The sequence below is a fragment of the Typopeltis vanoorti genome, chromosome 4 (genome assembly GCF_054136105.1).
Source record: "Typopeltis vanoorti isolate ZY-2024b chromosome 4, IOZ_Tvanoo_1.0, whole genome shotgun sequence".
NCBI classification, from domain to species: domain Eukaryota; kingdom Metazoa; phylum Arthropoda; class Arachnida; order Uropygi; family Thelyphonidae; genus Typopeltis; species Typopeltis vanoorti.
In genome coordinates this window covers 150,568,658-150,582,464 of record NC_143552.1, presented here as the reverse complement: position 1 = coordinate 150,582,464, position 13,807 = coordinate 150,568,658, and the positions used below count along the sequence as shown (strand labels likewise).

Sequence of the window (13,807 nt, the reverse complement as noted above, 5' to 3'; positions counted from 1 at the left end):
TCTACCAATCATTTCCTACTCTGCTATTTAGATCCCCAACAAGGACCAACTTTTCCTTTTTCATTGTGTCAGTTGCTTTTTCTAAAGCATCAAAAAATTCCTCCACTTCTACCTTAGTAGAACCTTCTATGGGACCATAGGCAAAAATTAGTCTCATTGTCCAATTTCCCATTGAAAGATATCTGAAAGTGAGAGAACGGTCAAGTGTGACACCCAAGTATTAAGGGAATTTATTATATGGAAGTATAGTGTTGTTCAATTCAATTTTTAGTTTCACATTTACCAAGTTATTATTTAGATGAAAACAAGATATTACTGTTTTGCTCCTATTTAAACAGAGTCTCCATCTTTTAAAATATTCATCCAGAATAAGTTAAGTCAGCTTTTAGAATTTCTTCTGTACGACTTATGCATTTATGCTGTGTAGTTATTGCTATATTGCTGGCATAACAAAATTTCCTTGATGTAGTGACAGGAAGATCAGATATATACAGATTAAATAATAACAGAGATAAAACAGATCCCTGTGGCAGTCCATTATTTAACTTCCTTTCGATGCTAGTTTTATTACTTATAGCCACTATAAATCTTCTATCTCTTAGCATATTGTTAATAATATGGACTATTGTTTTACATGGGATAATTTTATATAATTTATATAGAAGGCCTTGTCTCCAAATGGTGTCGAAGGCTGTCGACAAATCAATAAATGCTGCTGATGTTTTTAAACCTTTTTGAAAACCAGCTTCTATGTGAGTTACTAAATTGAGAACCTGGTCAAAACACCCACGATTTGGTCTTAAGCCAGCTTGTTCTATTGGGACATTTTTAAAAATTGTGGAGCTTATTCTATTATAAATAAGTCTTTCAAAGAGTTTATAACAACTGAGGAGAGTAATAGGTCGGTAACGTTCCAGTTTATGATTAGGCTTACCAGGCTTTAAAATTGAAAGTAATTTTGCTTTTTTAAAAAATAGTGGGAAGTTTACTATTTGTAAGAATGTCAGTATAGAACTTAGTTAACCATAATCTTGCATTTCTTCCCAGATTAATCAAAAATTCTGGATGAATGTTATCAAGACCAGGAGCTGTACCAGGCTTTAATTCCTTTAAGACTACTTCAGCTTCTTGCTGCATAAAAGGGCATGCAAAATTTTGAAGTTATAGGTGAAGACTTACTAAATTCTTTTAATTTTCTCTTAATATATCTTGTATGCTTTTTGATTGGGATACATGATATATTAACAATATGTATAGCTAGTTGATCTGGGGGAGTGATTCTTGGTTGTTTTCTTTAATCAAAGGAGCACTACCACCTAGTTTTCTAAGAAGGCTCCAAGCTTTACGGCTGGAATGAGTAAAGTCTATACCTTCAACTGTATTCACGCATTTTTTCCTTTGGGATATATCCAAGTTTTCGAGGAGTTCATCTGCTGTTTTTGGGTCATTGTTTATCTGATATTCATTATAAAGTAATTCGCATTCTTCACTCCAACCATGTATATAGTTATGTCTAATACCTCTAGGAATACTTTCCTTGGCAGCAAGCAGGACTTCAACTATAAAATATTTGAAAATTACTACTTATTGGAGATATCCAGCAAATACATTGGTCAAGTTCATTTGCATATTTATTCCATCAGCCTTTTTAAAATTCCAGCGTGGGATAGGCTTTGATCTTACAAGTGGAATAGAAATGCCAATGTCAAATAAGACCGGTCTATGTTGACTATGAGGAAAGTCAGTTAAGACCCTTCTCAGATTTTGCATAGGGTGACCTAAATTATTTTTGCTCACAAGACAAATCAGGCTTATAGTCTCTTTTCCAGGCCATAGATCTAAAAGTGTCTTTGGCATCAAAGACTAAGTGAAGATTATTTAGTTTGATCCAATCAACAAGTTTTTCACCACATTCGTTGTTTCGAGCATAATTCCACTGTTCATGGTGAACTATTAAAGTCCCCAATATAAATTGCAGATGTTCAGCAATAGGAATAAATTTTTTCAGCCAAGGTGATCCAGGTGGCTTATAAATATTCGTAATTGTAATATCTTGAACTTTTATCACTACTGTATATATGTTTTCTACAATATTTTGAGATAGAAGAAAAACTTCTTTAAGACGATTTTGCACATACTTTGTTATTCCATATATTTCATGATAAGTTGCACCAATAGCAGTGTAACCTGGAATGCGACCTCTTTTAAGGAGCTGTTCAGGATCAGCAGCACGTGTTTCCTGGACAGCAATCACATCAACATTGTTGGTTAACAATAATTTCAATAAATAATCGCATTTGGCTTTGCTAATAGAATCAATATTTAATTGACAAATATGTAGTGTAGGGCCAATGTTTTAAAAAATATAATCATAAATGGATGGAACACGTTCAAAGAATGAAAATAGAAAGATCACCAAAACAAGCCTTAAAGTATAAGCCATTAGGAAAAAGAAAACCAGGATGTCCTCTTAAACGATTCAACGATAACTTCTAAGGCTGGAACAGGCCAGCCTAGGCCTAAATCCTTGATATGCATGATGATAGTAATGGATAAACATGAAAGGAAAAGAACGTACTATTTTAATGATGACTGGGAAGAAGAGTATTGCTTTATCAATCTTAATGGCAAATGTATTTGTTTATTATGCAATACTAGTGTGGTATTTCTAAAAAAAGTAATATAGTAAGACCGATTTTAATTTTGACTATCCAGTGAAATCCAAAATAAGAAAAAAAAAAAAGATTTTATCTTTGAAATCATCCATTGCTAAACAGCCAATTTTTTTTACTAAACCATTGCAACAGTCAAAAGAGCAACAGTTGCATCTTTTAAAATTTTGCATTTGTTAGCTAAGAAGAAAAAAAAAAACGTTTACAGATGGAGATTTATTAAAGAAACTATGTTAGATGCTGCAGATTCACTTTTTGAAGATTTCAAAAATAAAACCAAAAGAAGTTCAGCTATAAATACATTGCAGTTATCAGCAAGAACTGTAACTAGAAGAATTGAATCAATTGCAGTTTATTTAGAAACAGAATCAGCAGATGATATGGAAAAATGTGTTTTCTTTTCGCTACAGCTGGATGAATCTATAGACATAACAGATATATCACAATTAGCAATTTCAGTGAAAATGGTATTTGATTTTTCTACAAAAGAATTTCTTAAAATTCTTCCATTGAAGGGGCACACTAGAGGAGAGGATATATTTTCCGTTTTAAAGATTTTGTACTATACAAAATATTACAAATTCACAAATTAACTTCAATTATTACTGACGGTGCATGAGCAATGACTGGTAAGGAAAATGGATTTATTGGCTTGTGCAGACAGGACCCTTTATTTCCTAAATTTATTGCATTCATTGTCTTATTCATCAGGAAATTTTATATGCTAAAACTGTAAATTTTAAACATGTAATTTCAATTGTAACAAAAATTATTAATTTGATAAAATCAAAAGGAACTCAACACAGGTTATTTAAATTACTTGTGCAGACAGGACCCTTTATTTCCTAAATTTATTGCATTCATTGTCTTATTCATCAGGAAATTTTATATGCTAAAACTGTAAATTTTAAACATGTCAATTGTAACAAAAATTATTAATTTGATAAAATCAAAAGGAACTCAACACAGGTTATTTAAATTACTTTTGAAAGATGAAAACACTGAAAATGATGACCTACTATTACATACTGAAGTGAGGTGGTTGAGCGGAGGTAAAATATTTCAGCGATTTATTATTCTTTTGCCACAAATAAAATAATTTATTACATCAAGAGGCGATTTTTATGAAGAATTAGAAAATAAAAATTGGTTAATAGATCTTGAATTTCTAACAGATATAATGGCAAAGTTTAATGATTTAAATCTACAATTCCAAGGTTCCTATATTGCTGATATGATTAGTGCAGTTGATGCTTTCAAGTGTAAGGTTGAACTATTGAAATCCCATCTGATGAAGAATTCATTATCACATTTTCCAAATATAAACCATATCAATGAAAGTTTAAATAATGAAACATTTAGCACTACATCATATATAAAAATCATAGACACATTGTTAGAAGAGTTTTCTTCCTGCTTTCAAGATTTTAGAACTTGTTGTTAGATTTTTCCTAAATCTGTTTAGCATTACTGAAGATGATATACCTGCTAAAATTTCCAATTACTTCAAGCTAAGTAATACAGAAGACTTGGAAATGGAAATAATTAATTTACAAAACAACATAATTTTAAAAGCTCATGATGACAAAATGGTCTGGATGTTAGTAGATAGAATTATTTTTCTTATTCTGAGAAAATGCTCACTAAAAATATATTCGTATTGTGCAACTACATACGACTGCATGACCCTGTTTTCAAATATGGCATATTTGAAATCAAAATATTGATCTCAACTTGCAGACTCACATTTGGATAATTGTTTAAGAGCAGGTGCTTCAAACTATATGCTTGATTATAAAAAATTAGCACTTGATGTACAAAGCCAGGTTTCTCATTAAATCCTATTGAATTTATATTTTTTGTATTTATTATTTTATTTTTTATGGTATTTTATATTCATTCATATATGACAAAAGTATGTTGTAAAAGCGAGTTAAATAAAATAATGTTAAAATTTGAAATCTCGTTTTTTCTTAAAAACAAATCTCTAAGCCTGAAATGAGAGAAAAAATGCCTATCATGAGCCCTCCGTAATTTTCAAAATTTATATTGCACTCTTCATGGAATAGGATATTGACTTGTGTATTGCAGGAAAGTATAATAGAAGTGGTATTCTCACTAAACAGCATGTTTAATTTTTCTCAGCATTGGCAAAATCATCCTAATGGAAATAGGGCAAGATGGTTCTGTTACATAAAGGAGACACATTATAGACCATTTAGTATCCAATAAGTGATGGTTTAGAAGATTTTTTCTGTTTTCAATATTTGCTTCATTATTTTATACCATTATGCTTATTGGATCATTGAGTTAATAAATAAATTTAAGAAAATAAAGACACTTGTTTTGTATTTTCCTGGTTTGTGAAAAATTCTTAAACAATCAAAAATCATGAATATTATTTTTCAGTGCAACAAACTTAGACATAAGCTCTTAGTTAAATGCAAATCCTATTTGACTGCTCTAGCCTGTGCTCGTCATTGGTCTTTCTAGAATTAAGATTTCTTCATCTCCTAGATTTATTAATTTTAATTTTTGATGGTTTATTATTAAATTCACTAATTTGTTATTAAATGAGATATTCAAGTAATTTTTAACAAAAAAAAAGTGAACTTTAAATTTTTTGAATCCTATAATATGTTTACTCTTGTGTTTTATTACCATTAGGCTTTAGGAAAAATTGGAAAAATTACCAAGATTTATTCTGATGGTGATCTTCGTGTTGGTGTAGATGGACAAACATGGACGTTTAATCCACTTTGTGTAATCTTGATGCCTGGATCAGCCACTGAAATGAATAACACTATGACAGCTAATCAAAGAGAAGAACATACAAGTAAATATGAAATATTAATTTACACACACACACACACACACACACACACACACACACACACACACACACATATATATATCAGAGGCGAATATTCAGGGTGTGCTAGGTGTGCGGTGCACAGCCACAGAATAGCAATATCACTGATATTATGTTTTTGTATTTATTCCCATTAAAGATTCCAGGCTGCATGATTCCTAAAAGCAAACACAATATACTAACACTTCATGAAGGTGACACATTTCGACGCGTGCACATTGCATCACATTCGTTTTAAGAGCCATGTGTGCGGTCACTTTTCAGCCCTTTGAATAGACATACAGATGGTGCAGTGGGTTAAATTCTTAGCATCTCAGTAGTTTTAAACCACCCAGAAGGTGACACAGGGTGCATTGGGAAGACAGCACCAAAAAATCAGTGACTGTGATTGGTTGTATTAACCAGTCCAATTGAAAGTTGTCATTTGTCATAAGTTGACATGGTTATGACACCGATATAGACACTTTAATTTATATTTATCATTTTCTATAAATAATTTATAACTTTTTTGTCCATATTTACAATGGGAAACAGTGGTGACGATGTACTGAATGTGTCCCGCTTTCATGGACTGTATGATTATAGTGGAAGGAGGATGGAACTTGTGTATAAATAAGTAAAATGAGTTATTTCAGCCTTTCTTTCTTTCAATACGGAAAAATAATAATCTCCCAAGTGATTAGTTTTTACAATTTCCGCACGTATTATATGGGTGTATTTAATAATTGTATCAAAATTCAAATTACCCATATCTCACTCTAGTATTTGCCAATGATAATCAAATCTCACTACGAAGCGTAAATCCTTTGCAATTCTCACATAAATGCCGCAGGTGAAGCACAGCTATGCTTATTTAATTTTTATGCTTTCATTATTTACAATTATATTAATTGATGAAGTAGTCAAAATTATCCTACAATTAATTGCACTGTCTGAAGTAAGATGACCACTTGTGCGCTATACACACTCTTAAAACTTTCATACATCGATAAAAATACTATCATAGTCAAACTGACTTGAATTTTGTAGTGCAGTTTGCATTAAGCCACATTTAACTTAAATGGACATGTGAAGCCACTGATATATATATATGTAAACACAATTTCTCCCCTTTCCCAGTAGACTATTTTTGCTTGTCTTGATTTCGCTTTTGTGATTAATTACACTTTTCTTTCTTTTCATTTATGTTTATTCATTGGTAATATTTGTTGTGGGTGCTAAACTTTCGTAAAATTTTAATACTTATAATCGAATAAATTTTATTATACATATGACAATCCCACCTATGAAAGTATATTTTTAGATAATTATATGGCTTGTAGAATGTTGAAAAAACATTCAAAAAGTCTGGCATTGCTTCTCATGTAATTCTTGATATTCTTGGATTTTAATAAAAGCAGAGTGGGCAGTCTGTTAAAAGTAGCAAAGATTGACATGGGCAGGATTTTTTTGATAGACAACTGGTAAGGAGAGACAGGGAGAAGTAATAATTAATTAATAATTATTAATAAGTAATAATTACTGAATAATTAAAAATCGTAAGAAAGAAAGACAGTTTCCGAGCTGGTTTAAAGGAAGTATATAGACAGTATATATACATATTAAATCTGCAAAGAGTTCGTTTTATTTGTTTAAATTTTCTTTTACAATAGGGTACTAAAATGCTTTTCACATTAGATTGTAGTCTGTTGATGAATGATACCTATTAATAATTTTCTGAATGGTAGTTTTATTGTAACCATTTAGACATCATAGTGTTTTTAATTTAATTCATCTAACAAAAAGGGAATCAGAACTGCTCTTCACATGATCTCTCTGTGCAAGGCTTTTGATAATATCTATCTTCTGTGATGAATGAGGATGAGTGAATGTATCTATAAGTAAAGGTTGGTTTCAGTAAATCAAAAATTCGACATGACATGTAGGATTTCAAATTATTAAGGTATCCAAAAGTGGTAGATGATTGTTGGATTCATGTTCACTGGTATACTTGATATGGGAGCACAAAGAGTTTATTCTTTCTTGGAATTGAAGTAAATCTGTCTCCAAGTAGGACCAGACTGCAAAGATATTATCAACAAAATGAAGCCATATGATGTTAAGTGAAAATGGTACTGAAAAATTGATTCCTACAAATGCTCCGTAAAAGAATGAGCTCAAGTAGATGAAATAGGACTACCCATCACTGTTCCTTTTTTTGAGTAACTTATTCCATAATGTAAAATAGTCTGCATTGATGGTGAATTTAAATGTTTGCAATGTCTTCAGGAAAATTGGATTTAAAAATGGAAATCTTGTAGTGGGATGTTAGTGAATAGGAAACTATATCAAATGAAACAGCGAAACATACTTTGATTATCAAACAGAGACACAGATCTTTAATTTTCTCTTTAAAATCAAGGCTGTTTTTAATATAAAAACTAGTGTGGCCAGTGGAGTTCATAAAGTCCATAAAGATGGCTATTCACTGCATCCAATAACAGACTATTGAGTGCAGTGGATAGCTATTTTTATGGACTTTAAGAAGACAATTGAGATGTGGCAGATGGGTATGATGAATTTGTAACTTCTGAACAGTAGCAGCATCCTATACATTGTCCAGTAGTTTATTTAATTTATTGATTTGAATTTTTGTTAGGTTCCCATTAATCACACTGTAGGTTGACTTATCCCTCAGTAAGATGTTAATTTCATGTTACAATACTGGTATTGTCTTTGTCTGCCTTCGTGATGACAGTATTGGTGTTTTTACACAAGGAGCAAAGAGCATGTACTTCAGAGAAGAGTATATTCGTAGGAAGTGGTTTAATTTTGTATAAAGTTTGGGCAATTTTGAAACATAATTCAAACCACAAGTTCAGTTGTTGAACCCAAATGATGTGTCCATTGTCCTGATACACAAATTATTAATGAGCATGATTACATGTAATCAACAGTTTAATATACCTAGTCTGTGCTAATGAAAACATGAGCCCATGCAGTTTATCCAATATCGACAGCACCTTTTGGCTGGAAAGGCCTAGTTTCAATCACAGATTCAAAGAACCTTTATAAGAACTTTTTCAACTAAAGGTAAGTTAACCAGTCTCATACAAAGGTGGCAGAGTATTTCCACCTGGATAACTGCAAAACAAGCAAACTATAATAGCTAGAAGAATACAGCAGTTAAAGACATAACACACAGCCCTTGTAGCTTTAGTTGCTTTGGCCATAATTTAAACCACACGAAGAATAGCTAATCAAAACCTACTTAGCTTCATAGTATACAGCTTTGAGTTAAAGATTAAAGATAATAATTTGATACACAAATTATTAATGAGCATGATTACATGTAATCAACAGTTTAATATACCTAGTCTGTGCTAATGAAAACATGAGCCCATGCAGTTTATTCAATATCGACAGCACCTTTTGGCTGGAAAGGCCTAGTTTCAATCACAGATTCAAAGAACCTTTATAAGAACTTTTTCAACTAAAGGTAAGTTAACCAGTCTCATACAAAGGTGGCAGAGTATTTCCACCTGGATAACTGCAAAACAAGCAAACTATAATAGCTAGAAGAATACAGCAGTTAAAGACATAACACACAGCCCTTGTAGCTTTAGTTGCTTTGGCCATAATTTAAACCACACGAAGAATAGCTAATCAAAACCTACTTAGCTTCATAGTATACAGCTTTGAGTTAAAGATTAAAGTTTTCCTAAGTAACTTGAATTCTGAATTCTGTGCCTTTAAAATTTCATTTGTTACAAGGAAACCTTACGAGAAAGAGAGATTAAAAAACAATATAAGCCATAGTTGCATGTGCAGGAATTACAGTTCATAAAAGAAACATTACTTGAATATATATATATTCTTAAACCTTGAGAAATTATTAATTGGTATTAGACCTAACACAGAGTTAGGGAAACTAGATTATGATGGCAGATTGTTGAGAATCTGGGTGTAAGACTCTGTTAATGATAAGAATAGGCAATATAATGGAAATGATGATTAGGAGAGAACGATTTTCTGTTGTTCAGTTTGGACTTATCAAGCATGTTCAAGGATGTCTGCATAAGTAAGTTTCAATCCCTAGAAGAGAATGAAAAGATATGAAAAGAGATTGCAAGTTATCCAAGTGTGTAATGCAGGTTACAGAGAAGAGTATACAAAACTTCATTAGGTAACCTATTATGTCTCATACACGAATGCTAGGAGTATCAGAAAAATCGGGTAGTGTTTGTTGCCTTGCTGAATACTTTGGGACCTCAGATTGTCAGTATTAGTGAGACCTGGCTATCAGAAGCAGACATACTAACTGGTATCGAGTGAAGGGTACAATATTTTTAGGAAGGATAGATAGAATAGGAGAAGAGAAAGTGTGTGTGTGCTGCTAATGATATTGGATGACTTAAATTCAGTTAGAGTTGAGACTCTAACTGAATTTACACTACACTACTAGTAACGGTTTTCCATGTGGCAGTGAGTTTGAAGCCATGTGGTGTGAGGTGGAGTCTAACAAGATCAAAGACATAGTGTATTGTTGCTAGTGAAGAAGAAATGCATTAACAAATAAAGATGGTGTGTGTGTAAAACAAGTAATTAGAAGAATAGAGGACTTGAATTGCCAGTCTGGTTGGCCAAGTGGTTAGCGTATCCACTCTCCAGCCAAAAGGCTGTGGGTTTAAATCCTGCCATGGGCATGTTTGTAATTGTCTGTGAAAATCCTAGTGGTGGTGGGCGGTAGATGGTGGTGGTGTAGTTGCGATTCATTGTAGTTGGTGAATTGAGTGGTGGAGAGAGCTGTAGAATAGGTGTCCTCCCTTGATGAGTCTTTGGACTCCCTGGAGGTGCCATTTAATAATAATAATTATATGAACATTAATTGGGTAACAGTGAAATCTCGTGAGAAGAATGAAAGTGAATTTATTGAGCTGCTATGAACAACTTCCTCAAGTAGCATGTGACAGAAGGAGCTTAGAGTCAATGTTAGCTTTGATTATAGTATCAAACTGGGGGGGGGGGGGTCAGTTAAAGATGTGACTATTCCGTCCCCAGTTTGTGACAGTGATCATATGGTAATGACTTGAGAAGTGGCTAAGTTTATGAATGTTCCATTCAAAAAAAGTCACATGCTAAACTACAAAGCAGGAAATTAAAACTATCTGAGGAGTATGTTGGGTTCTCTGCCATGGTATCAGTTATTGAACGGGAAGGATATTGATAATGTATGAGAACCATTTAAAAATACTTGAATAATGTAATATCAGAATGTGTTATTCAAATAAGAAGAATAAATAGAGTAGGAATGAAATGAATGTGTAATCTTATTAAACGAGATCTGCAAGAAAAAATAATGATGTTGAAGGAATACCATGTGTATAAGGATGACCTCAGTTATGAAAATTATAACGAGTGGGCCAGAAGAATTTGAGCTCTTGTATATAAAGCTAAGTTTGAGTATGAAATACAGTGGCCCTGCAAGGTAACAACAACAACTGAAAAGAACTCAAAAGTTATGCTGCAAGTAAAAAGAATGAATATGAAAGAATAACTCTAAATGCAGGTGACAGATGCAGAAGAAATTGTTCAACGAATAAGTGCCCATTTTGCTAAAAACTATCAACCTAATGTATGCAACATTGAGATCATTGCTACCTCTTTCACTGGATGAAGAAACTCAGGTGTATGAAGAAGAGGTACTAGAGCTGTTGCACAAACTGAATAGGAATTCAGAAGTAGAGACCAATGGGATATCAGCATGACTTCTAAAAGAGTGTTCAGCTGAACTTGGCTATTCCTTTGACCTGGCTATATAATTTGAGTCTCAGAACAGGGAAGACTCCACAGGAGTGGAAAAAATGTATGGTAATCCCATTGCACAAAGGTGGTGCAAAGACTGATGTATCCAACTATTGACCTATCAGTATCTGTGGAGAGTGGTGGTGAAGATTTCAGAAAAGTCAGTTAGGACTTGCATACAGAAATAGGTTGACAGAGAATTTATACTTTGCAATGAACAGCATGGGTTTACTAAGGGAAGGTCGTGTTTGAGTAACTTAATAGGATCAAGGTTGAGTTACACCAGGGAAATGGATATGCCATGATACTTTTGGATTTTGCTAAAGCCTTTGACAGAATAAAGCATAGAAAACTGTTGCATAAATTGTAGAATATAGGATTGGATTATAAAATAATCCAATTTTAAAATTTCAGGTAACAACTGGTGTACCACAAGGATTGGTCCTTGCTCCATTGTTATTCAATTTATATATTAATGACATTGAGAAGGATTTGACAAGTAACATTCAATTATTTCCCAATGATGCAAAGATACGGTAATCAGGAGTGCAGCTGATATGCACTACTTCAGAATGATTTGAATAGGCAGGAATTGGGCATGTGAAAATGGCTGTCAGTTTGCTGCTACTAAATGTAAAGTGATGCTTTTTATATTATTATGAAGTGTTGTTATTATGACTATAATCCCACTAATATAATAGTCATACTCTTTATTATATTGGTGGAATTATGATAGATTAATTTAATTAGAATGTGGTAATTAAGCTCCGACTGTAAGGAGCTAATGGCGGTGTTCGGCATGGAGAGGGTGGCACAAGTAGCAGCGATTTGTTTGGTACTTAACACAGTTTGGTATTACCCTTGTATCCTGACATCTTTTTAAAAAGGCCAGCCTATTTAGTTGCCTAGATAGTCGTAGTTTTGACTTAACGTATTGTCTTGATTTGCAAGCTATATCTTCTCCATGAATGATTAGAATCCGTGAAGCTTAAGTGATGTGAGGACATGTTGGAGGCTTAATGGATTGTATACAGCACTCTGACCCTCCTCACTGGACTTTCCACATCCTATATAAGAAACTGATACCCATTTCAAAACCCTCATAAAAAATTTAACCTTAAATAACACAGACATATTGGTAAGTTGTGACATCTCCTCATTGTTTACCAATATTCCCTTAATTGATACCTTAACACTCTTAAAAAAACGTTCTTCCTTCTGACATCTTAGATCTCTTTTCCTTTGCCATCAATTCTGGTTATTTTTCTTGGAAGAACAAAATCTACAAGCAGATAGAGGGAACTGCCATGGGCCCTCCTCTCACCTCCTCTTGCCAATTTTTATATGGAAGATTTTTGAAAAACAAGCCATACTCAGCCCCTTCCAAACCTTCTATCTGGCTAAGATATGTAGATGATGTGTTCTCTATTTCGCCTCATGGCCCAAACACACTAGACTCTTTCCTCAGTCATCTCAACAGCCTACATCCAAGAATCCAGTTTACGATGGAAAAGGAAAAGAACAATTGTTTACCCTTCCTAGACACCTTAGTTGCACGCCTTCCCAATGGTACACTTTGCTTCACTGTATATAGAAAACCCACACACACTGGCAGATACATTCACAAACTCTCCCACCACCACCCTGCTTAACAAGATGGCATTATTAAAACTCTTACCAAGAGAGCCCACAATCTTTTATCCAGTACTGCCCTTACAACTGAGCTTGACCACATACACAACACTTTCCTCTCCAATGGTTACAGCAATCACAGTATTAAAAAAATAATCAGGTCCTCCCCAATTCCCTGTATATATGTTACATTAGTTTTTTTGTAATCCCTGAAGATGTGTCATTGACTGAGATGAAATATAGGAAAAATTAAATTCTATTTTAATCCTGAGTGCTGTATACAATCTATTAAGCCTCCAACATGATGTCCTCACAGCACTTAATCCTCTACACACATGTACACCGACTTATACAGTAATTATATTAAAGAAAATTATAATAAAATTACATAAATTCTATCATCATTATCTAAATCAGCATAAGCTAAATTGTCATCTGTAGGTGCAATACTAGTTTTTACCTTTTCCTCCAATACTAGTATTTTATAACACTAAAAAAAAAAAAAAAAAAAAAAATACATATATATCAGGGGGAGTTTGAAACTCAGGGGCTACCACTCAGGTAGCCCCTGAGTTTCAAAACATTTCAAATAACTTGACAAAAAACGTGACACAAAACGTTACAAAAAAAAGACTTATCATTTTATATTATAGGGTAGATATAGATAGATGCATGCTCCCAAAGTGAAATAAGTAATTAACTACTTCGAAACTTTCAAAAATAAACTGTAATCAGAAATATCATGTTTTTAACAACAGACTAGATAGCGTACTCTCTCCAGCCAATGAGCTATGGATTTGAAACTTGCAATGGGCACGATGTTTGTAATTGTTTTTAGGTAAGAGAT

At 33.0% G+C, this 13,807-nt stretch overlaps 1 protein-coding gene across 2 annotated transcripts in view; it reads left to right on the top strand.

The window, feature by feature from the left end:
* mib2 (E3 ubiquitin-protein ligase mind bomb 2) overlaps positions 1-13,807 on the top strand; it is a 360,322-nt gene that overhangs the window by 209,727 nt on the left and 136,788 nt on the right. For both annotated transcript variants that reach the window (XM_090392033.1, XM_090392032.1), the window contains exon 11: positions 5,340-5,508. In XM_090392033.1, coding sequence (XP_090248159.1) covers positions 5,340-5,508 — 169 coding nt within the window. The remainder of the gene's footprint in view (positions 1-5,339; positions 5,509-13,807) is intronic.